A 25,969-nucleotide genomic window follows, 5' to 3' on the forward strand; every position below is an offset into this window, starting at 1 on the left:
TACACTGCTCAAAAAAATAAGGGGAACACTTAAACAACACAATGTAACTCCAAAACAATCACACTTCTGTGAAATCACATTGTCCACTCAGGAACTGGAAATTATAGGCAATTAGCAAGACACCCCCAATAAAGGAGGGGTTCTGCAGGTGGTGACCACAGACCACTTCTCAGTTTCTATACTTCCTGGCTGATGTTTTGGTCACTTGAATGCTGGCGGTGCTTTCACTCTAGTGCTAGCATTAGATGGAGTCTACAACCCACCCAAGTGGCTCAGGTAGTACAGCTCATCCAGGATGGCACATCAATGCGAGCTGTGGAAAGAAGGTTTGCTGTGTCTTTCAGCGTAGTGTCCAGAGCATGGAGGTGCTACCAGGAGACAGGTCAGTACATCAGGAGATGTGGAAGAGGCCGTAGGAGGGCAACAACCCAGCAGCAGGACCGCTATCTCCACCTTTGTGCAAGGAGGAGCACTGCCAGAGCCATGCAAAATGACCTCCAGCAGGCCACAAATGCGCATTTGTCCACTCAAATGGTCAGAAACAGACTCCATGAGCATGGTATGAGGGCCCGACTTCCACAGGTGGGAGTTGTGCTTACAGCCCAACACCGTATAGGACGTTTGGCATTTGCTAGAGAACACAAACATTGGCAAATTCGCCGCACTCTTCAGAGATAAAAGCAGGTTCACTCTGAGCACATGTGACAGACATGACAGTCTGGAGACGCCGTGGAGACCGTTCTGCTGCCTGCAACATCCTCCAGCATCATCAGTTTTGCGGTGGGTCAGTAATGGTGTGGGGTGGCATTTCTTTGGGGGCCACACAGCCATTAGGTACTGAGATGAGATCCTCAGACCCCTTGTGAGACCATATGCTGGTGCGGTTGGCCTTGGGTTCCTCCTAATGCAAGACAATGCTAGACCTCATGTGGCTGGTGTGTCTATGGACTGGCCTGCCCGTTCCCCAGACCTGAATTCGATTGAGCACATCTGGGACATCATGCCTCGCTCCATCCACCAATGCCACATTGCACCACAGACTGTCCATCCGCCACCTCATCAGGAGCATGCCCAAACGTTGTAGAGAGGTCATCCGGGCACGTGGAGGCCACACACACTACTGAGCCTCATTTTGACTTGTTTTAAGGACATTACATCAAAGTTGGATCAGCCTGTAGTGTGGTTTTCCACTTTGATTTTGAGTGTGACTCCACATCCAGACCTCCATGGGTTGATAAATTTGATTTCCATTGATAATTTCTGTGTGATTTCGTTGTCAGCACATTCAACTATGTAAAGACGAAAGTATTTCATACGATTAGTTCATTCATTCAGATCTAGGATGTGTTATCTTAGTGTTCCCTTAATTTTTTTTGAGCAGTGTATTATTTTCCTTAGTATCAGCACACTTGCCTCTACCAACAGATTAGTACAGGTGATACTGATGACGGCTTCCGTTTTAAAGGGGTACTCCGGTGGAAAACTTTTTATTTTTATTTATTTATTTATTTTTTTAATCAACTGGTGCCAGAAAGTTAAACAGATTTGTAAATTACTTCTAGAAAAAATTCTTAATCCTTCCAGTACTTATTAGCTGCTGAATACTACAGAGGAAATTCTTTACTTTTTGGAACACAGTGCTCTCTGCTGACATCTCTGTCCATTTTAAGAACTGTCCAGAGTAGAAGAAAATCCCCATAGCAAACATATGCTGCTCTGGACAGTTCCTAAAATGGACAGAGATGTCAGCAGAGAGCACTGTGGTCATGATGTCAGCAGACAGCTCTGTGTTCCAAAAAGAAAATAATTTCCTACGTAGTATTCAGCAGCTAATATATACTGGAAGGATTAAGATTTTTAATAGAAGTCAGTTACATATCTGTTTAATTTTCTGGCACCAGTTGATTTAAAAAAAAAAAATAAAAAAAATCCACCAGAGTATCCCTTTAAACGTATTTCCAACCTATAAGTATTTCTAAAAATGTTGTTTGAGAGATGGACGTCTTAGGATAGCCACTGAAATGCTCAGTTCTAACTGCATAGTGCTTGTTAGTCTCTACTGTGTTTGCAAACCGGGGGGCTTATGGGAAAGTTTGGGCTCTGTTGCCTGGGGGCAGGGGTGTGGAAATGTAAAAAAAAAAAAACTACTTGTCCAAGGGACTAAAGTGGAACACAATCTACTTGTCCCTCAAGAAAATCCACTTGTCCTGGTAGATAAAATAATTTCAACCAAAATAGTACGATCCCCCCCCCCCCCCCCCCCCCACTAGACCACCAGGGATGGATATAAGATCCTTTAGAGACTGCTGTCAACTTTGACAGCAGTGATCTAATGGTTTAATAGCCGGCCACGACGATCGTAGCATGCCAGGCTATAAGGGCCGGGGGAGCTGTAGCTAGCTCCTTTTACACCCGAGACAAGCCCAGAAAATTGCGCCCCGCCCCCCCCCCCCCCCCTCTCCCCCCCCCCCAATTTTTCCATATACAGGGATGTATGAGGGTAATCTTATGTGCCGTGATCTGTAGTTTTTATCGGAACCATTTATTATCAGAACTTTTATTAGGAAAGGGCTTTTTCACATATATACGCACTTTTTAAAATATTTGAATCACTATTTTTCAGTCTTCATAGGGACTTATATATGAAGTCTTTTGACTGGAAAACACTGAACAGCGCTGTGTTACTGGGGGGGGGGGGGGATGTCGGGGGTCTTCTGCTTCTCCAGTTTGTGTTGCATTTTATTTACTCTAATTTATGTGTCATTATGTTGCATTTAGTTAGTAGATGACTACAACACCCAGCATTCCCTGATACAGCCTATGGTTGTGTGGGTGTTGCAGCATGTTGCACTGTATAGTACAGTTAAGGTTATTGTGTAACATGCTGGGAGTTGTAGTTTTGGCTCATGTCAGCTGCAGAGCCATAGGCTGTGTCAGGGAATACAGGGAATTGCAGTTAGTAACTACAACACCCAGCATGCCCTGATGCAGCCTATGGCTCTGCAGCTGACCCGAACCAAAACTACAACTCCCAGCATGTTACACTTTATAGTTCTACAGTTCAGGTTCTGGTGTAACATGCTGGGAGTTGCAGTTTTGGTTTGGGTGTGTTTGCGTGCATCCGTGGGGCTCTTGGTCGGCGGGTGAGTATGAAGGGGGCGGGATTCTGGGGGTGCAATTCAGTGCGGGGGGACCAGAAGCCACTAAAAATAAATTTAAAAAATGAGATAGCACAACTGGCAGCAGCACTTGTCAGTCCGCAACTGTACAAAGCATACATGCATACACATATCATACATACACCGGCCACTGCCCCCTATATCATACATTACATACATACATCATACATAGACACATCATACATACACCCGCCGCTGCCCCCCCCCACATCATACAACACATACAACACATACACACATCACACATACACTCACACCATACATATGCACACATCATACATACACCCGCCGCTGCCCCCCCACATCATACATTGCATACACACATCATACATATACCTGCTGCTGCCCCCCCACATCATACATTACATTCACACATACACCGGGCTGCTGCCCCCTATATCATACATTACATACACACATCACACATATCATATATACACACATCATATATACACATCACACATACACTCACACCATACATATACACCATACATATGCACACATCATACATACACCTGCTGCTGCCCTTCCCACATCATACATTACATACACACATCACACATACACCGGGCTGCTGTTCCCTATATCATACATTACATACACAATACACACACATATACACACACACACACACACACACTACACACATACACACATGCCGGTGTGAGGTGAAATCCCCAGCCTGTGCAGTTCAGTATTTCTCCTCACACACTTCCTCTCCCCTCCCCCCGCTCTGTGTTTTCCCCCGTGAAAACGTGAAACCTCCCCGTGATGAATGAGGTCCTGTGTAGACAGGGGAGGAGAGGGGCTGTGTACGTCCTCATTCTCCCCCTGTCTTCTCGTATTCAGAGCTGCACTCTCCATCCTCCGGGAGGGTGATGAGGGGGTGTGGCATAATCATCTCCTGCAGACCGTCCTCGGGCTCTGCCCTCGCTCCTCCCCGCTCTAGCTGCGGCAGACTTCGGAGGGGAGGTGAGATCCCTTCACACCGGCTGGAGTTGGCTCTGAGCAGCGGCCCCCGGCTACTGAAATCAGCTGGGGCAGCTGGGAGGTGAGATGGGGTCGGAAAGCTCACCGCACACCGGCATTAAAGAAAAATAAGCAGGAAGTCGATCTGTCCCTGCTCGCCCGATACAGGGCTAAATCTATAAAAAAAATTCACCTGCCCGGCGCCCAAAACTACTTGTCCCGGGCGATAGGATTTCCACATCCCTGCTGGGGGAGAACAGTACAGGCATGTAGGTCATTTTAACTATTTCCTTCTACTTGAATGAAAAATGTGTGTATGTGGTATTTATCTGATTTATCTGATCCAACTTTGTTTTGTGGGAAAACCCCTTTTAAAGGCAGATGATCATAATTTTCATGCTGCCTGAACCATGAGTCGTGGGTTTGGGTATAGGAATTGTACAATTATTGTAAAACGCCAGAAAAAAATGCTATTAAAAAGGATTTCATCAAGGGTTATTGATGGACAGTAAACTAAACTTAAAGGACATCTGCAGTGCTGGGCAAAAAAACTTTTTTTTACCTCATTTAATAGGTCTTTGAAAGACCTTTCCAACGATGTCTCCCCCATCAAAATTGGCCCAGTCGTTCTCCCGTTATCAGCACATGAATTACTGAGGACAAGTGAAAGAAAAACTACATCTCCCATCATGCCTTGTACTTACTTCCTGTAAGCTGCTGCCCTCCCCCTGTTCTATCCCCCCGAGCAAATTATTATATTGTAACGCCCACATCTCCCTTCCCTATGCATACACCCTCCCCTTCTGCTCATCTCCCCCTCCCCATGCTGGCTCCTGTCCAGTGATGAAGCAGGCTGCCTCCGTGCTCACTGTAGTGTGGGCACTGGAGAGTGAAAGGAAAAATGGTTAAAAAAAAAACATAATTGTTTGTCTATAAAACTGTCCTGATATTGGTCCCTCCATCTTTTTCACAACTACAACTCCAAGCATGCCCAGTTATTTTATATGCTGTTCGGGCATGCTGGGAATTCCAGTGGTGCCTCCAGCTGTTGCAAAACTACAAATCCCAGCATGCCCTGTCAGCTTTCTGCTGTATGTGCATGCTTGGAGTTGCAGAGGTGACTCCAGCTGTTGTAAGACTATACATCCAAGCATGCCGTGTCAGCTTTCTGCTGTTTGAGTGTATAAAGGAGTTGTAGTTCACCAACACCTCTACTGTATCAGGAGACTCCTGGGAGTTGTAGTTCACCAACACCTCTATTGTATCTCTGTAGTCTCCTGGGGGTTGTAGTTCACCAACACCTCTATTGTATCTCTGTAGTCTCCTGGGAGTTGTAGTTCACCAACACCTATATTGTATCTCTGTAGTCTCCTGGGAGTTGTAGTTCACCAACACCTCTATTGTATCTCTGTAGTCTCCTGGGGGTTGTAGTTCACCAACACCTCTATTGTATCTCTGTAGTCTCCTGGGAGTTGTAGTTCACCAACACCTATATTGTATCTCTGTAGTCTCCTGGGAGTTGTAGTTCACCAACACCTATATTGTATCTCTGTAGTCTCCTGGGGGTTGTAGTTCTCCAACACCTCTATTGTATCTCTGTAGTCTCCTGGGAGTTGTAGTTCACCAACACCTCTATTGTACCTCTGTAGTCTCCTGGGAGTTGTAGTTCACCAACACCTCTATTGTACCTCTGTAGTCTCCTGGGGGTTGTAGTTCACCAACACCTCTATTGTATCAGGAGTCTCCTGGGAGTTGTAGTTCACCAACACCTATATTGTATCTCTGTAATCTCCTGGGAGTTGTAGTTCACCAACACCTATATTGTATCTCTGTAATCTCCTGGGAGTTGTAGTTCATACACCAGTGTTTCCCAACCAGGGTGCCTCCAGATGTTGCAAAACTACTACTCCCAGCATTCCCTGGTTGGGAAACACTGGCATACACACATAACAGGGACTACAACTCCCAGCATGTGTCATTCAGTAGTCCCCCTCCCCCCCCCCCATCTCACACACAGAATCAGTATGATATTTATTCCCTGTATACACCACCAGCCCGTGCAGTGTAATATGTCTCCTTCACACACACGTCCTCCCCTCCCTGCTCTGTGGTTTGCTCTGTGTTTTCCCCCATGAAAACTTGAAACCTCCCCGTGATAAGTGAGGTCCTATGTAGACAGAGCAGGGGAGGGGGGAGGAGCTGTGGACGTCCTCATTCTCCCCCTGCTTGAATCTTACAGATAGGGGCGTTTCTGAGGATGAGCCTATGGCTGCCTCAGAAAGCACCCGCTCATGCATATGCATAAGCAGGGAGGACCCGACAGAGGCTAGGGGGAGCACAAACACTGCTGGGAGGAAGAGATCTCCGTCCCCAAGATGGCGGCTGCAATGTAATGAATAGGGGACGGACGCAGGACTACTGGGCTATGCTGGCAACTCTAATATCTCAGAAACGGCTGCATATAGGTAAATAGGACTAATTGACTGAATTGTATAACTTTTGTTTGGGAACATTTGGGCAGGGATTTTTGACCACTACAGTTGTCCTTTAAATTAGTGATCAGTGCCAGGCAGCTGCTGCCAAGGCTAATAGTCATGGCATAGAGCAAAAAAATGCATATAGGCTCAAGACAGAAACATAGGTTTACATAGGCTTCCATGGCTGCACTGGAGAGGGTGCAGAGGAGGGTGACAGATAATTAATGGTACGGGAGGATTACAGGACCACAACAGGTTATTAAGCTTGGGGTTATTTAGTGTAGAGAAGACATCTTGGGGGCGATCTAATTACAATGCACAAATATATGAATGGACAGTGAAGAGATCTTTCTAGAGATCTATTAATACCTAGGCCGATAACCATGACAAGGGGGCATCGTCTACGTCTAGAGGAAAGAAGGATTTACCATCATAATAGACAGAGATTCTTTACTGTATGAGCAGTGAGACTATGGAACGCTCAAGGGGGTCTGGATGTTTTTTCTGGAAAACTATAATATTACAGGTCATGGATAGTAAATTAATGGGGATAGAACATTCATCCATAGATTTATTTTGATACCAAAAGGAATTTTTCCTTTTATGGGGGATTTGGCACCAGCCTCACAAGGATTTTTTTCCTTCCTCTGGATCAACACGATAGGATTATAGGTTGAACTTAGTGGACTCTTGTCTTTGTTGTAACTGAGTATAGAGCATGTTCACATCACTCAGGACCAGTGCGGGGCACTTGAGGTGAAGGGGGGTAAATCTTTTTTTATTTTATTTATTTTTTGCAGCAGAACTTATAAGAATTTAAGAAATGTATTTTTGGCGATAGGGCCTATGGGGGCATTTACAAAGAGTGGTGTGAATTCTTAACTGTGGATGTGCGACTTGTGTGAAAAGTCGCGTATACACTGACTCAAAAGTCGCACAGAAAATGTAGGGCTGGGCTGAATTTACCTGACATTCGCACTTAGTAAATAAGTGACCACTGCAAAAATCGCTCTAGATGGGTAAAAATCATGGAAACATTTCTAAAGTAATTTTCACAATAAAAGTAGCACGGACCCATTGTGCGACAGAGAAAAAAGCTGTTTAAAAAAGCTTTTCAAATGTCTAGATAAATCCCCCTCTTATGTCTCTAGTTTTTGCTGGCTTCATACTGAAAAAGCCAGTCAAACAACTGCCCCCCCTGCCTGCTTGGACACATGCTAGTCCTTCTGTGTCCATGTGTCATCGCCTATGTCATGGACACACTTCCTTCATTGACAACTGTAAGCGCAGGGCTCACAGCTGTTGGAAATATCCTCCCACTGTCAGCTTGTGTCCCGCTAATGTCGGTGAGGACAAGCTGGGAGTTGTAGTTTTGCTAATGCTAGGGGAGATGTGAGCAGACAGCATACTGAGGGAGGGGCGGAGACCTGCCCTTTGATAGGAGTTCAGACTAGTGAGCTAAATCAAAAATCTAATAAAAAAAAAATAAAGGTGCTAGGCACATAAAAATTTGATTTACATGATAAGGATTGGATACTGAGTGATATATTTAAAAAAAATGTTTTTTTGTTGGATCTGATGGGTACGCTTTAAGGACGCAGGGCGTATGGGTAAGACCCCGTTCCAAGTCCTTAAGGACATTAACCCTTTAGACGCCGATATCAAAGTTGATTGCGGCATCTAAACAAAGTAAAACTATCCCGGAAGCTCAGCGGAGCTGATCAGGACTATCGCGACAGAATCGCGATGTGTCTATCAGCTTACTGGACAACGGGAGGGTCCTCGCCTGCCTCCTCGTCATCCGATCTGCGATCTACTGCTCCATGCCCGAGAATCAGAGTGCCGGTAAAACTGATCAATGCTATGGCATAGCATTGATCAGCATAAGCAATCAGAAGATTGCATGGTATAGCCTCCTAAGGGGCTAAAAAAAGGAGAATAAATCTGAATAAACCCCCCCCCCCACCCCTAATAAAAATTTAAATCACCCCCTTTTTCAATTTTTTTTTTTTTTTTTTTTTTAAATAAAAGTGTCATTAAAAAAATTATCATGTGGTACCACCGTGTGCGTAAATGTCCAAACTATTAAAATATAAAGTTAGCTAAACCACACGGCTGATGGCGTACACGTAATAAAATACCAAAGTCCAAAAAATATTAATCAAAAGGGATCAAAAAGTCCCATCAAAACAAAAATGGTACCGATAAAAACTACAGACTACTGCGCAAAATAAGCCCTCATAGCCCCATACGTGGAAAAATAAAAAATGTTATAGGGTCAGAAGATGACTATTTTAAACATACTAATTTTGGTGCATGTAGTCATAATTTTAAAGTAGTCAAATAAATAAAACCTACATAAATTGGGTATCCCTGTAACTGTATGGACCTACAGAATAAAGATAATGTGTCATTTTTACCAAAAAGTTCACTGCGTAGAAGTGGAAGCCCTAAGAATTTGCAAAATGGCGTGTGTTTTTTTTTTTTTTTCACTTCACGCCACAAATCAAAAATTTTATTTTTTGTTTTGCCGCAGATTGTTATAAAATAAGTGATGTCATTAAAAAGTACAATTGGTGATGCAAAAAACAAGCCCTTATATGGGTCTGTAGGTGCAAAAATGTTACACGTTATGATTTTTTAGAAGATGAGGAGGAAAAAACGAAAGTGCAAAAATGAAGATTGTTTTTGAGTCCTTAAGGGGTTGAAAAATTATATTTGAGTTGTCAATTTTTTTTTCTTTTGTGACATTTTTTAAATATTACATATTACATGACACTTAAAGGGATACTCCACTGGAAAGCATTTTATTTATTTATTTTTATCAACTGGTGCCAGAAAGTTAAACAATTTTGTAAATTATTTCTATTAAAAAAATCTTAATCCTTCCAGTACTTATTAGCTGCTATATGCTCCACAGAAAGTTCTTTTCTTTTTGAATTTCCTTTCTGTCTGACCACAGTGCTCTCTGCTGACACCTCTGTCCATTTTAGGAACTCTCCAGAGCAGCATATGTTTGCTATGGGGATTTTCTCCTGCTCTGGACAGTTCCTTAAATGGACAGCAGAGGTCAGCAGAGAGCACTGTGGTCTTGACATAAGAGAAATCCAAAAAGATAAACATTTCCTCTGTAGTATACAGCCCCTAAAAAGTACTGGAAGGATTAAGATTTTTAATAGAAGTAATTTACAAATCTATTTAACTTTCTGGCACCAGTTGATCTAAAAAAATAAAATAAAATTTCCACTGGAGTACCCCTGTAAGGGGTTGATGCAGTCAACTGGGTCCACCTGGCACCATTAATGACTGCCATGGAATGGATCCATCACCACCATCATTTTCGTTTGGCTGTTATGGCGAAGCCCTTAAAGGGGTTCTCCCTTGTTTATACAGTTTTTTGTTATGGTTGTGTGTATGTGTGGTTTTTTTATTTTTTATTTTTTTTATGTGTGTTGTGATTATGTATTTTCTTATCTTTTGTGAAGATCCGGGCCCCTTTTTCTTCCAGCGGCTTGCTATGCACCTCGGCCTCTGCCATGTTGTGTTCAGTAAGTGGGATGTCGGGGGGGTGTGTTCTTGCTTCTGTCCTTCCTATCTTCTGACGTCCGAGGTGAATCTTTTCTTCCTGTTTCTTCCGTGGCTCAGCGACAAATCTGCGGCCTCTTCCGGCGCATGCGCAGGTATTTTTTTTTATTTTTTTTAACAAATAGTTTTTTTTGTCTAATTGACAAACTGTCTGCACATGCGCGAGTACGCAAGTGCTACGCTAACAGCGTAGCGTACGTTAGGTCTACGCTAATAGCGTAGCTTCGCGCACGCGCAGACAGTTTGTCAATTAGACAGACAAAAAAACTTTATTGGTAAAAAAAAAAAAAACTACCTGTGCATGCGCCGGAAGAGGCCGCAGATTCGTCGCTGAGCCACGGAAGAAATGGGAAGAAAAGATTTGCCTCGGACGTCAGAAGATGGGAAGGACAGAAGCAAGAACACACCCCCCGACATCCCACTTACCGAACACAACATGGCGGAGGCCGAGGTTACACAGCAAGCCGCTGGAAGAAAAAGGGGCCAGCTTCCGGATCTTCACAAAAGGTAAGAAAATACATATACACATAATCACAACACATAAAAAAAACACATACTTATACACATGACACACAAACATAATAACAACAAACAGTATAAACAAGGGAGAACCCCTTTAACTGAGCTAAAAATGCCAGATGCTGTGTAAATCAGGTGTACGTGTTTGCAGTGTTTGGTTTTACAGCTGCTCCAAAGGGGTTTGGCCATTTTTATTTTTATTTATTTTTTCTGGAAAACTAGATTCTTTATTATAATACATTTTTTAGTGGCAATGTTTGCAGTGGGTGACACTTATCTGGTGGTGGCACATATGCTAATGGTTGGGGGGGGATTGTTACAATCTCAGCTCTGGTGTTTGGGTGGTTAGGTAGTTCTCTTTTTATTTTATTGTGGTGTTGTGAAAGGCGGCTATTGTGGGCAGCTCGCTGTCTCCCTGGTTCTTGACATACAATCTCTCTTGTTTCTGAACTTATTACTCTTGATCCTGCATCTTATTACTAGTCTTATGATTCCACCTTTTCAACCATACAGCGAAATTTAAGTGTGATAACCTATGATATACATTTATCTATATCATTAGAACAGTGTTCCCCCAACCAGGGTGCCTCCAGCTGTTGCAAAACTACAACTCCCAGCATGCCCGGACAGCCGAAGGCTGTCCGGGCATGCTGGGAGTTGTAGTTTTGCAACAGCTGGAGGCACCCTGGTTGGGGGAACACTGCATTAGAACATTGTTTTCCAACGAGTGTGCGACCATCTGTTGCAATACTACAGCTCCCAGCATGCCTGGACTGCCAAAGGCTTTCCAGGCATGCTGGGAGTTGTAATTTTGCAACAACGTGAGACACACTGGGTGGAAAATACTGCATTAGAATATGTCTCCTTACCCATTATTCTGCTCTCTTACAGGTTATACGCCAGGTACACCATACAAAGTGTCATGTTCTCCCACCAGTGGGACTGTTCCACCTTATTCTTCTTCCCCTAACCCCTACCAGACTGCAGTATACCCTGTAAGAAGTGCCTACCCCCAGCAAAATCCATATGCACAGGTAAAGGTTGGTTGGATTAAATTTTATATTTATATATGTAAAGGTGAACAAAAAAATGAGATGCTAGGTATAAAGTATTATTAACGTGATCATTGTCTTAAAATGGTCAACTAATTTCTCAGCTGAGCCTGAAAGTGAAGCGCGCTGGTATGCGTGTTACCTGGCTATATCTAGAGAGTCCTGAGGACCCCACTATCTCTCAAAGGGTACGTTCACACGTAGTGGATCCTGCACAGATTTGATGCGCAGGATTTGTAACTGCAGATTATACGCTGTGCTCAGTCATGTGGTTGACATTGAAATCATCAGCAGAAAATCCTGCGCATCAAATCCGAACCGGATCCTGTACTCCAACCGATCAAACTTGTCTGCAAGAGATGCCGTATGAAAGTAACTCCTTTATTACAATTGGTTTGAACCTGCAGGTAGGTGGACAGCAAGGCAGGATGGGAAGAAGAAAAAGTGCCCCTCTATACCTGGTCTGCCCATTGATTTGAATAGAAACTGCTTGTCCACCAAACCATCTAATGTGTATGAAACGCTTATTGGTTTTCAAGTGCCCGATCCTTTTCTTCTCAGGGAAATAAGCCACTACCAGAAGTGTCTGACATTGGCTTACTTTCTTTTTCTATTGAAAACACATACATGATCAGGAGCAAGAGCTCTTTCAGCTGATAACTAGAGATGAGCGAACTTACAGTAAATTCGATTCGTCACGAACTTCTCGGCTCGGCAGTTGATGACTTTTCCTGCATAAATGAGTTCAGCTTTCCGGTGCTCCCGTTGGCTGGAAAAGGTGGATACAGTCCTAGGAAAGAGTCTCCTAGGATTGTATCCACCTTTTCCAGCCCACCGGAGCACCTGAAAGCTGAACTAATTTATGCAGGATAAGTTATCAACTGCCGAGCCGAGAAGTTTGTGACTAATCGAATTTACTGTAAGTTCGCTCATCTCTACTGATAACTATCTGTCAGTAAAGGTGTTATAGGAATAGCTTTGTGGTAGGTTACAATGCTCCCTCTTGATCTTCTGCTAGCTTAAAGGGGTATGTATTCTGGCATTAAAAAAAAAACATAGGGCTTGGGCCATTTATTTAAAAATAAAAAAATAATAAATTTTTATCTACTCACAACTCTGATTTCCACTGCTTTTGGTTCCCCACTGCAATTTTTTTTTGTGCCAGCTTCCAAGACCAGAGCTAGGAGCAGGGCCGAGACAGGACAATGCTGCAGTCAGTGATTGGCTGAGAGGGCAGATCCTGCTTCTTGCTCTGTCTGGGAAGCAGGCAGAGGACTGGAAGTGGAGGAATTGGAGCTGTAGTAGGACCTGCAGGGGACCTGGGGTTAGGGCTGGGCGGTATACCGGTTCATACCGAATACCGAATTTTTTGGGCTGCAAGATATGAATTTCCCCCCATACCGCAATACCGGTTGGGCCCCTCCCCCTCGGGAATGTATGATCAGCCCAGCGCTGTGCTGTCCCCACATCGGGGGAACTAATCCTATGTGACCTGCCAGCACTGTTCTGCCCGTTCCGGCCGGCTACTTACATGACAGGGGGCTCAGCCTATCACTGGCAGGGGCGGGACATCGCTCCGGCCGGTGATAGGCTGACTGCTATCCAGTGTTCCAGTCCCCAGCGTGTGGCCCTGACGTAGGCGAGTTTAAAGTTTTTCTTTATGTTTTGCAGCCCGGGCATAGGGATACAGCAGACAGCAGTGGTCTCCAACCTGCGGACCTCCATCTGTTGCAAAACTACAACTCCCAGCTTGCCCGGACAGCCAACGGCTGCTGGGAGTTTGTTTTGCAACAACTGGAGGTCCGCAGGTTGGAGACCACTGGCGTACATTGAGTTCCAGCACCCAGCGGCCCCCAACAAAGAGGAGGAGGGCAGTGCTTGAACGGGACATCTGTGAGTAGTGCCCCGCTGAGCTGATCATTAATTGGGGGGGGGGGGGGCAGAACAGTGCTGGCGGGTCACATGATTTGAGGGGGGGGGGGTGAAAATACTGTTATATACCGTGGAACCGCCGTAAGTTAAAAAAATACCGTTATACACACATTTGGTCATACCACCCAGCCCTACTTGGGGTGTAGTCTTTCCTTTAAAGGGGTACTCCGCCCGTAGACATCTTATCCCCTATCCAAATGATAGGGGATAAGATGTCTGATTGCAGGGATGGGGACCCCCGCAATCTTGTCTGCAGCATTCCAGACATCCGGTGCACGGAGCGAACTTTGCTCCGTGCTGGATGACTGGCGATACAGGGCGGAGGCTCGTGATGTCACGGCCGCGCCCTGTTTGTGATGTCACCACCACGCCCCCTCCCAAAGACTTGCATTGAGGGAGCGGGTTACGGCTGTGACGTCACGAGCCTCCGCGCTGCACCTGACGCTCTAAACGTACGCCGGTGCAGCAGGGAGATCGCGGGGGTCCCCAGCAGCAAGACCCCCCATGATCAGACATCCACTATCCTTTAGATAGGGGATAAGATGTCTAGAGGCGGAGTACCCCTTTTAAACCCCATTAAACAGCAGGGTTTATTACAAGAGAGTTGTAATACACATGATGACTTGGGAAGGTATGTGAGCGCCAGCATGTCAAATTAGGTTATCAACCTCGGAATTTAACCAAGAAGGTCTTTATTCAGTAAAAGCTATTGAAGATCTTGAAAATTGCGTGAAATTGAAAAATGAAGTGTTAAAGGGGTACTCCAATGGTAATTTTTTTTATTTTTTTTAAATCAACTGGGGTTAGAAAGTTATAGATTTGTGAATTCCTTCTATATAAAAATCTTAATCCTTCCAGTACTTATCAGCTGCTGTATGTTCCACTGGAAGTTCCTTTCTTTTTTAATGTCTTTCCAGTCTGACCACAGTGCTCTCTACTGACACATCTGTCCATGTCTGGAACTGTCTAGAGCAGGAGAGGTTTGCTAAGAGGATTTTCTCCTACTCTGGACAGTTCCTGACATGGACAGAGGTGTCAGCAGAGAGCACTGTGGTCAGACAGAAAAGAAATTTAAAAAAAGAAAATAACTTCCCCTGTAGTATACAGCAGCTAAGTAGTGGAAGGGTTAAGATTTTTAAATAGAAGTAATTTATAAATCTGTTTAACTTTCTGGCACCAGTTGATTAAAATGTTTTTTTTCCCACCGGAGTACCCCTTTAAGGATAGAGTAGGTTATCTCTTTTAGTCTTCCATATTCTCCTCCTTTCAGGAAACAGAAGCTGATTTTGAGAACAATTGAGTGCAATCCCCTAGAAGTAATAACATTTTTTCTATATTACAGCAGGGAGCCTACTATACTCAGCCCCTTTACGCAGCCCCTCCACATGTCATCCATCACACTACAGTTGTGCAGCCCAATGGAATGCCAGCAGCAATGTACCCCGCACCAATCCCGCCTCCTAGAGGCAGTGGTGTAGCTATGGGGATGGTAGCTGGGACCACAATGGCAATGTCAGCAGGTATGAGTATTGATTTATTACAAACTCTAACTATATAACTTGTGTGTTATGAATACAAAGTGTCTCTGGATGCTCTTGCATATTCTAGACTTCTATTATCTGTATTTGTTTCCTATTTTGCTGCATGTTGTACCAATTATTAGATTTTCAGGCAAAGTTGTGTTTGTACTATATTAAAGTGTAGTGTAAAGCTGTGTAAATCTGTTTTCTAGGTACATTGTTGACCACCCATTCTCCAACCCAAGTAGCTCCTCACCAAGTTACAATGCCTGCATATCGGCCTCCAGGGACCCCAACTTATAGTTATGTCCCCACTCAATGGTGATTAGCTTACCAGTGTAAGTATGTTTGTTTTTATTTATTTTTTTATTTTTATTTTGTTTTGTCACTTATTCAGCACTTTTCTGTAGCAATGATTAGATTTTGACCTCCAGTAGTTATCAATGGTTGTAGTCTTGGTACAAAATTAAAAGTAATCCTAGCCAACTTATGTTGGACCTTTTTAAAGGTTTCCTCCAGGGGCAGAAGGATTTTTGAAAGGGCACTGGCTGCTGCCAAAATAAAAAATAAAGCCTAAATATATCCACCTGCACCAAATATATTCACCTGCCACAAGGTGAAGAGATCATGGTGCCAGTGCTTCCACTCAGTGAGCCAATACTCCCAGTGAGTTTCGTCACCTCAGGGTCACCACTCCCCGAGGCACTAAAGTACCTCCGCTCTAGACCCTCATAGCGAGACCCGGAGGGAACAGGTCACATCAGGGCAGCCGTCAAGCTGATTCCTCAGAACCAACCCCGGAACACCCTGGTACACCTGTCCACTTCGGGTCAACGGCTGGAACTCCTAAGAACAGATACTACACTTGATCTTAGCCAATAGGCCGAGAAGCAATTCCCCCATTGGTATTCTTATGCATTGTGAGAGCCCAGCAATATAATGGAAAGACTCCTGTCTACAGCAGAGGAATATGCAGGTAAGTAGGAGAGAGAAAAACGGCATCTCTTAAAGGAAAACTGTCAGCCTGTTCACCCACACTAAACCCAATACACTGGAGTCCAACAAGGGGGGGGGGGGGGGGGTCACTTACTTACACATGTCCCGTAGGTCCTGAGATATGTCCCCCAGAAGATCCTCTGCTGAATTTAGGTAATCATGTGCAGGGGTCAGGGCTTTACCTGCTTAATTTACATATTCATTGTCTGTGACTCCACATCCTAGTGAAGTGGAGTTATGAAGCCCTGCCCCCTGTGCATAATTCACTGAATGTAGCAGAGGATCTTCTGGGGGACATACTTAAGTAAGCAGACCCTCATTGGACTCATGTTCTCCCACAATATAACCCAGTGTATAAGGTTTAGTGTGGGTGAACAGGCTGACAGTTTTCCTTTAACCCATTTATTTGTTTCTATAGTTTAGGTGGGTTTTGAGAGCAAAGTCATCAACATGAACTTGAATGAAGCTAAAGTGGATGTCTGTCTTTTTAATTGGAGGTTTTACATTGTTTTAAGTCTCTTCCTCTTACTTTTTAGCCTCGGTTTGGTACCCTGGGGGCCTTTTAGTGGATGCGGTGACCCTCTCACTAGTCTAGCTTTATTTGGTCATCACAATAACACTAAGAATCAAACAGGTCCGCCATAGTAAAATTTTTTATTTTTTATTTTTGGAACTTGGTCTATCCTTCGAATAAGCCATCAATGTTGTTGGTGGGGTTCAACCTTCCTCATTTGGAGGTGACTAAAGAGAGATTACTGGCCCCATTCATTGGTGAACTAAACTTAGCAGCACTCCACATCTCTGTCTTGTAATGCAATAGGAAATGGTGCACTCATGTGTCTGTCTGAAAAGTATCTGTAACACTTGCCAGTGCAATACAGACCCTTCGCTGTTGTTCCAGACCAGTGTTTCCCAACCAGGGTGCTGCCAGATGTTGTCCAGGCATGCTGGGAGTTGTAGTTTTGCAACACCTGGAGGCACCCTGGTTGGGAAACACTGGTCTGGAACAACAGTTAAGGGTCTGTATTGCACTGGCAAGTGTTACAGCCTTTTTTGTCTCTACTAATTGTGTGGGTCTTGGATCGGACCAGCACCAATGACTCAATGATGGCTTGATCAAAACACATTAGAAGTCACATTCACGAGAAGTACAAGATATCTAAAGGCCACTGACTGGTGGTCACAGATGAGGAATAATCAGGAGCTGAATACAGTGGTCCCTCAACATACGATGGTAATTTGTTCCAAACGACCCATCGTTTGTCGAATCCATCGTATGTTGAGGGATTCGTGCAATGTAAAGTATAGGAAGTTATACTCACCTGTCCCCCACCGCTCCGGAACGCGTCCTCACTGCTCCCGATGCTGTCCCAGGGGCTCCCGATGCTGTCCTGCTGCTCCGGCATCATCTTCGGGATCCTCCGGCTTTTTCCGCATCTTCTCCAGTGTCCGGGCCTCGCTTTCTGGTGACGTTATTACGTTGCGGCGCTGGGACAGCGTGTGCAGCGATGTAATAACGGCACCAGAAAGCGAGGCCCGGACCCCGGAGAAGATGCAGAAAACGCCGGAGGATCGCGAAGTGGACCCGGAGCAGCGGGGATAGGTAAGTGAACCTGTCTGGGATGCTTAAGCATTTTGCGCTGTCGGATAGCAGCTAATGCGATGGCCCCGACATATAAAAGCATCGTATGTCGATGCTGACATAGACATGCGATGGCCTCTAAGAGCCCATCGTATGTCGATTTTGATCATATGTCGGGGCCATCGCATGTCGGGGGGTTACTGTACATCGAAGTTCTTTCATTTACAAATCTGCTGACAGATACTATGGTTCATGTTTTTTTCAGGTTAAAAGATGGAAGATATGCAAAGCAAGTAAGATGCTTATTAGATGGTGCTGAAGTGTTTTACCTCCAGCGAGAAGTTTCTTCCTTCTGAATTCTCTCAACACTTTGCCTAACACTAATTCAGGATCTGAAGATTTCCATTATTGCATATCTTAACATCTTGGGACTCTAGTGGTTGTCTTTAATATGAAATCCTGTTTTGTGGACAGTCTTGCAATTTTTTTTTAGCTAATTCTAATGATAAAAAGGGAGTATAAAGTTGTTTCAATGATCCATATCTAGTTGAATGCATGTTTTAAACACAAAATGATGCTTGCTCAGTTTATTGCAGTGACATATGCAAACTAAAAAAAAAAAATGGAGACATCATATGGAAAATCCAAAGGAGTCAAAAAGAAATTTTCGAGGCTTTTTGCTCATAGTAAGGCCTTAGAAACTTGAGGCAAGACTACTCACCCCAGTGTGTTCTTTGAGTGTTGCTCTACCATTTTTTTGAAGGTTGTTGCTAGTAAAATGGTGCCATGTGATCTGCGACATCATATGAAGTAAATAGTGCATTTCAGATTATACCCAATTTTTTACTAGGAATAAGTTTTTTTTTTTTTAATAATTTTTTTCATTCCTCTTAAGTTTGTTTTTCTTCATTATGTTAAATAGGAATAGCTGATTCAGGTGATGTGTGCATGGCTGTGACTAAGGAAGATTACTCAGCACATAGAATACAGGTTAGAACTTACAACACTATCAGTATATCTCCTTCTTGGGTACAGATCTCGCCATGTAGAAGGTGGCTGCCTCCAAGTATTTGCTCTGCACTTGTTGCAGGTTAGAGGATTGACACTTCAGGTATTCCACAGAAATGTAAGGGTTCGGCTTTTTTTTATGCTCCTGATATTTGACTTGATGGAAGTTTAGAGAGAAAACAAACAAATCCTATGCATCACAAAATGTGAGGAAAAAATGGAGATAATAGTTCTTAACTCCAACAATACAGCGACCACACTGTTTCTTATCATTTTTTTTATTTGCTTTTTTGTATTTTTTTTATACATTTTTTTTTATTATTGCTCACTTTGTGCAGAGGTTTTGTGACATTCCACAATAAAACAATATGATAAACATTCTCTTCTCCAATGTATATACATGTTCCAAAATGAAAGGGTTTTTGGTTTTTGTTTAGAAGATGATAAACAATAAAATGTCTTGTTACATAAACCCGCTAAATGACTGATAATTCTCATGGTTGTCTCTAGGCTGGTGTCAATCTACCAATTAAGCAAATTTCTGCTAAACACATTTAAGCTATCAATGTGTGAACGGTATTAGCGCCCCGCTCGGATCAGTTGTGCAAAATTTTATTAAAATTGGAGTAATCAGTCCAGTTACTTTTTCTTTGCAACAGCTTTAATAAATCCCCCTTTGTAGCATGCAAAAGAAACGGCTCACCGGCACTACTAATAACGTAAGTGCTATGAGAAGTAGGCAAGACTCCCTAGTTGGGGCACACACTGCTGCAGCGGCAATACAACTGTCCCAAAATAGATGGTGCTCAGTGCAGGAGATGAAAGGGTCCAGATATGTATACACGAAGAGACAAGATGGCACTCGCCAAAAAAACGTGGGGTACTTTATTCTTCAATTGTAAGAGTAAAACAGCAGGTCAGGGATGCAGCGGGAGACGCCAAGGGACGACCATTTCGTGGGTGATGACTCACTTCCTCTACACGCACAAAACTGTCGTCCTGTACCCCACGTTTTTCCGGTGAGTGCTGTCTTGTCTCTTCGTGTATACAAATCCCCTTTGGGTCTGTGTAGTCACTTTCTAGATCAAAGCAATGTGGCAACTGTGGTCAGTATTTATAGCCAAAACCAGGATTGGAAGGCCGGATTCAAACGGCAGATTTTGTTTCAGAATATCCACATGGAAAACACATGCAGACATTCCACACATTTGCCCGATCCGGCAGGCACTAGGACCACTTGGGAATGTGCCGTCTCATAAACTTAAATGCATTTCCGATTGAAATCCACAAAAAGAATACACGTCTGTTCTTTTTGTCGATATCGGGATTTCCGTGGCAGAAAAATCTGGTGCTGAAATTCTGTGAGCAAAATTTGGAGCCACAAATCATGACCAAAATATTTAATGTAAACTTGACCTCAGTCTATGTGCATACAGTGTTTTGGGCCTTATTTTTGACAGAAAAACTTTAATGGAAAGACTTGCACCTTTTCCTGTGGTTTGGACCCACTTCTGGTTCTGGTAATAATACTGACCAAAATAAGGCTTAAAATACTGTTTGCTGCGCAGTCCTAGGGTGAATTCACTTGCAGCAAATCAATTCCATTTATCTGAATGTGGTCGTGTCTGGAGTACCCCTTTTATGGTACTTTCTGTACATAAAGATTTATGTTCCTGTTATATTCACAGTTAATATGGATTTAATGTAACACTGCGCTTCCTGCCAGAGGGATATATAGTATTTAGAGAATATTTACAATGGTAGTGGTTAGAGATGAGCGAATCCAATCGGACAAAGTCAAATTCATTCCGAATTTCATGAAAAAATAGTTTCGGACCGAATCCGAACTTCGACTCGATTCGAAATAACGAATTTCCTAGCGACACCCCTGCGATCATCCTGTATAATGTATAGATGCGAACGGCTTTCTCCTGCACTCACATCTCTGCAATAGATAGGACGATTGCAGCAGGTGTCAGGAGTGACACCTGCTGTGATCTGTCCTCAAATGCAGGTACTACTGCTCCCAACATGGAGCACACTCTGCTCCATGCTGGGAACTGTAGTACCTGCATTAATAGACAGATCGCAGAGTCACTTCTGATGCCTGATGCGATCGTCCTGTATAATGTATAGATGCGGCTGGCCGCTCTTCTCTGGTCCCACTGTAGGATGAGTATACGCCGTATATATACCTATTATTCATATTTCCCGCAGAGAGCTGTGATTGGCTGGAACCATCTGGCCAATCACAGCTCTTTGCAGAAAATATGAATAAGTGATATGAATTCTATAATAGACGCATCGGAAAGCAGGGGTGATACCTGCTGTGATCTGTCTATTAGTACAGGTACTACAGCTCCCATCATGGAACAGTCTGTTTCATGCTGGGAGTAGTAGTACTACCTAAAAAAAAAATAGAAGGAAAAAAACTCAAACACACACACAATATTAAAATACATTACTAATAAAAAAATATTTTAAATAATTATAAAAAATATATTTTTACATTTAAATGGCCCCTTACTTCATTTTTATTATTGTCGGCTACATTTTTATGTCCCTGCCCTGCCTGGCCACATAATTGCTCCCTGTTTAAAAAATAATTTTTTTTTTTTTTGTCTTTCAATTTTCGGGAGCGGGCAGGGACCAGAAAATTCAGCGTTCAATATTAAAAATGGGGCTAAAAAAGTAAAGCGAAAATAAATAAAAAAATTTATGATTTAGAACAAAAACTAGAAGAAAAATTATGAAATGCACTCCTCATTCATTTTTAAGATTGAGCGCTGAATTTTCTGGTCCCTGCGCGCTCCCGAATATTGAAAGACGAAAAAAAGTTAATTTTTAAACTGGGATCAATTTATGTGGGTGGGCACGGACCTAAAAATGTAGCAGACAATAATAAAAAAATGTAGAAAGGGGCATTTAAATGTAAAAATATATTTTTTAATTTTTTATTAATGTATTTTAATATTGTGTTTTAATACGGGTGTGTGTATGTGTTTCACTTTTTTCTTTTTTTACATATTTTTTTAGGTAGGTTGCTCGCATCTCTGCACTATACTCTGATGGCCAGTGATGTGAATAGAATTCCAATCACTTATTCATATTTCCTGCAGAGTGCTGTGATTGGCCAGATGGTTCCAGCCACTCACAGCTCTCTGCGGGAAATATGAACTATAGGTATATATACGGTATATACTCATACTACAGTGGGACCAGTGAAGAGCATCCGGCCGCCCGCATCTATACATTATACAGGACGATCGCATAGGGTGGCAGAAGTTACACTTGCTGCGATCTATTAATGCAGGTACTACAGCTCCCAGCATGGAGCAGAGTGTGCTACATGTTGGGAGCAGTAGTACCTCCAGTTAAGGAAAGATCACAGCAGGTATCACTCCTGACACCTGATGCGATTGTCCTATCTAGATGCGAGAAAGCTGCCCACATCTATACATTATTCAGGACGATCGCAGAGGGTGTCAGGAGTGACACCCGGGGCTATCTGTCTATTAGCATAGGTACTATTACTCCCATCATGGATCAGTCTGTTCCACGTTGGGAATAGTAGTACTACATAAAAAATGTAGAAAAAAAATAGAGGGGAAAAAGTGAAACACACACTTTATTAAAAACATTATTAAAATACGATTATTCGGATCTAAACGATTTTTTATTTTTTTTTCCTTCTGCCGAATCAAATTTTTGAAACATTTGCTCATCTCTAGTAGTGGTAGTGGTCTACTAGCAGCAGTATAAAGCGCCCTCATTTAGCTTCATCTGAACATTGCACAGTCTAGCTCAGTGTTTCCGAACTGGGGTGCCTCCAGCTGTTGCAAAACTGACTACCAGCATGCTGGAAATTGTAGTTTTGCAACAGCTGAATGCACCCTGATTGAGAAACACTGGTCTTGCTCTCCAATTTAACAAGCTCATACCTTGTAAGCTAACGTGAAGGAGTTGTAGAGACAGCTGATCCCTTATCATTCTGCTGAATGTTTGTGTATTAACTATAGGGAACAGACCTGTCTAATTATGGAGATAAACATGGTTCTTATAGTTTTATGAAGACCTGTATTTATTATTTTCTTGTATTTTCTTAATCTGGATCAGTGCAGCAGTACTTACTGGTTACGATGACAAGTGTTATTCCAGGGAATGAAGGACTATGTAAACAGGGAACATAGAGATTTGCCCCACCACCACCTATCCACATTGCCCTACTGCATTACAGTATTGAGTATTTATATAATTTGTGTATAGCTGTCTACAGTGTTTAAACAAAAATACCCTCATTTAGATATGGAGAAAATATTAACGTCCTTGTTCACATTCACCATTGGGCATCTCGTTCTAGAATCCACTGTCTTGTAGTTTGCCACATAGAAGCAGTAGGGGGCATTAACCAGAAATGTACAGGAGAGTAGACTGGGTGTGAAGGGGACTTTAGGGCCTTTTTATACCAGTTATCCTAAAAAAAATATTTAGAAAACAAATGGTGCCAGAAAGTTATGCAGATTTGTAAATTACGTCAATTTAAAAATCTTAATCCTTCCAGTACCTATCAGCTGCTTTATACTGCAGAGGAAGTTGTGTAGTTATTTCCAGTCTGACCACAATGCTCCCTGCTGACAGGAACTGTCCAGAGCAGGAGAGGTTTGCTATTGGGATTTGCTCCTGCTGTGGACAGTTCCTGACAGGGACAGAGGTGTCAGCAGAGAGCACTGTGGTCAGACTGGAAAGAACTACACAACTTCCTCTGTAGTAAACAAGCTGATAAGTACTGGAAGGATTAAGATGTTTAAATAGAAGTCATTAACAATTCTGTATGACTTTCTGGTGCTAGTTGATTGACTTCCCCCCCCCCCCCCCCCTCTCCGGAGTACACTTTTTTTTAAAGGGTTAGTCCAGTGGTGAAAAACGTATCCCCTATCCTAAGCAGTCGGGCCCCCCGCAATCTCCTGTACGGGGCACTGGCTTGCTGGCCAGATAACGCGTATTGACTGCTGCAGGTAGCTGTGTCAGCCGCCGCTTCGTGCGGTCGTCAACACGCCCCCTTCCCATGAGCTGTCGGGGCCCCGTACAGGAGATCGTGGGGGCCCCCAGCAGTCGGACCCCCCGCGATCTGAAACTTATCCCCTATCCTTAGCATAGGGGATAAGATTTTCACCACTGGACTACTCCTTTAAGGACCATTTTACTGTCCTGGATTGGTACTTAAAGGCAGCCATGGCTGAATAAGATCTACAGTGAATTGGACACCATAATAAGGCACAGTCCATAGGTTTCAATCTTGTTTTCATTTTGTAGACTACCCTTTTAACATCTGCCGATCTAGCACCAGGTGGGAAGGCTTTTTTTTAAGGGAAACCTGAAGCAAGTGCCGTCATTAGGGTGGTCCCTTCCCTGGCAGCGTCTCCTTGCCCCACCAGTCTTAATAGTTTTCTTCTGATACTCAAACAGGAAGAGATCTATCAATCAGGACTGGTGTAATGGGGAGAAGCTGCCAGGGACTACCCCAATGACTTGTGGTTCGGGCAGCATGAAAGTGATGACAGGTTCCCTTTATGAAATTGAATCAAACACTTGTATCTAGAAATACATACATCCAATGTCTTAACATTTCACTGTATGTGAACAATCTGTCAATCCCATCAGAAAAGTTACAGCAATGAAAGTCATGTTTAGGTTTTGAATAATTTTTTTTTTAGAAGCTGATTCCATTTATTTTTTTATTTTCCTTTTTTTATTTTTCTTATATTAAATGTTGTCTTCCAAAAACAACCAGTTTACCATTCTTACAGTCTTCATAGTGAATGAACAACGTGACCATTCTGAGCCAGTTATGTATTTTTTTTTTTGTATAATGTGATTAGATCTGCTCCGATTTTGACTCGCTTAAAGCACGTTTATTGTAACAAGGATTGTTGTGTATTAATACTGTTTTGAATAAAGATTGACTTTTGTGTTGCTACCTTGCCTCTTTTGCATTCTTTTCCTCCATGCTAGGCAGGCAGTGCTGCAGATAAGGCTCTTTGCTGAAATATCCTCCATGGAACATAATTGGGAGCCTACGGGTGCATAGAGATTCACCCCCTCAATGCAAGTCAATGGGAGGGGGGCGTAATGGCCGTAACGCCTCCTCCCATGGACTTGCATTGAGGGGGCGTGGCTGTGATGTCATGAGGGGCGTGGTCAACCACCGCCGTGTGAAAACCGTGTTCGGAACATTTAGCTCCGAATTCTGGCCAGTGGAGTACCCCTTTAAGAGGTGCAGACCTGTTATCAGTTTTTTAGGATATATAGGGCATGGGGCTTTTGACCCTGAATCCATATCTACCTCTCATTAAAGAGAATCTATCAATCAGCATCACCCGTGCCAACTTCATGCCGTTCACCACGTCCAGGTGTAGCCTTGCAGCGGAGCGTGCGCAATTATCGCTGACGGGAGAAATTAAGTGAAATCTTTCTGCATGTAAAACATTTCATAAGTGACGAAGATCAATGGAGATTTATCAAAACCTGTGCAGAGGAAAAGTTGCCCATAGCAACCAATCAGATTACTTTTATTTAAAAAGAAAAATGAAACACTTATCCCCTATCCTGTGGATAGGGGATAAGTTATTTTTTGCTCTAGTATTCCTTTAAAAACCTGCATACTAGGCTTTGGAGCACAGTGGGTGTTTCCCTCAGCTGTTAGCACCCAGCACAGTTCTGTGCCCCATCAACAATTAGTCACTCCCCTTTGTGTGCTGATAACCTCCTCTAACCCCCTGATTAACAGTCTCTAGGCTGCACTGCACCTCTCCCCAGGTCTGCTTTAATGAATTTGGCCCTACAGCGGCTGGCCCTTGCACCACACTTTAAAATCTATGCTAGCTTGAGCAAGAGTACATTTCAGCTACAATATACACTAGCTCTCTAGCATATATTGTAAATTCAGCATGTGATTAGGCCCCACCTTCTTTTACACCATGCCCTGCCCACTTAGCGTAAGGGTAAAAAATTGCACAATTTTTGCCCAAACTGAGAGCTTATGTAAAGATTTGCTACTTTTCTTTGCCAAATCACCAGCGTAGAACCTTAGCAAGTTCCCTTCAGTGCTATTATAGAGATTCTAGGGCTGTTTACTTAAAGGGGTACTCCG

The 25,969-nt window shown here is 43.2% G+C and overlaps 1 protein-coding gene and 1 pseudogene across 13 annotated transcripts in view; one reads left to right on the plus strand and one right to left on the minus strand.

The window, feature by feature from the left end:
- The window catches only part of FAM168B (family with sequence similarity 168 member B), a 48,254-nt gene extending 23,458 nt beyond the window's left edge, over window positions 1-24,796 (plus strand). For 11 of the 13 annotated variants that reach the window (XM_056564579.1, XM_056564575.1, XM_056564576.1 and 8 more), the window contains 4 exons: window positions 11,621-11,769; window positions 15,056-15,233; window positions 15,446-15,571; window positions 18,077-24,796. In XM_056564579.1, the coding sequence (XP_056420554.1) occupies window positions 11,621-11,769; window positions 15,056-15,233; window positions 15,446-15,558 (440 nt within the window). In that variant the 3' untranslated portion in view covers window positions 15,559-15,571; window positions 18,077-24,796. The remainder of the gene's footprint in view (window positions 1-11,620; window positions 11,770-15,055; window positions 15,234-15,445; window positions 15,572-18,076) is intronic. The other 2 variants (XM_056564580.1, XM_056564583.1) reach the window with 1 other exon arrangement.
- On the minus strand, window positions 16,058-16,128 carry LOC130363314 (U2 spliceosomal RNA; annotated as a pseudogene).
- Window positions 24,797-25,969: the final 1,173 nt, after the last annotated feature.

The sequence above is a fragment of the Hyla sarda genome, chromosome 3, assembly GCF_029499605.1.
Source record: "Hyla sarda isolate aHylSar1 chromosome 3, aHylSar1.hap1, whole genome shotgun sequence".
NCBI classification, from domain to species: Eukaryota; Metazoa; Chordata; class Amphibia; order Anura; family Hylidae; genus Hyla; species Hyla sarda.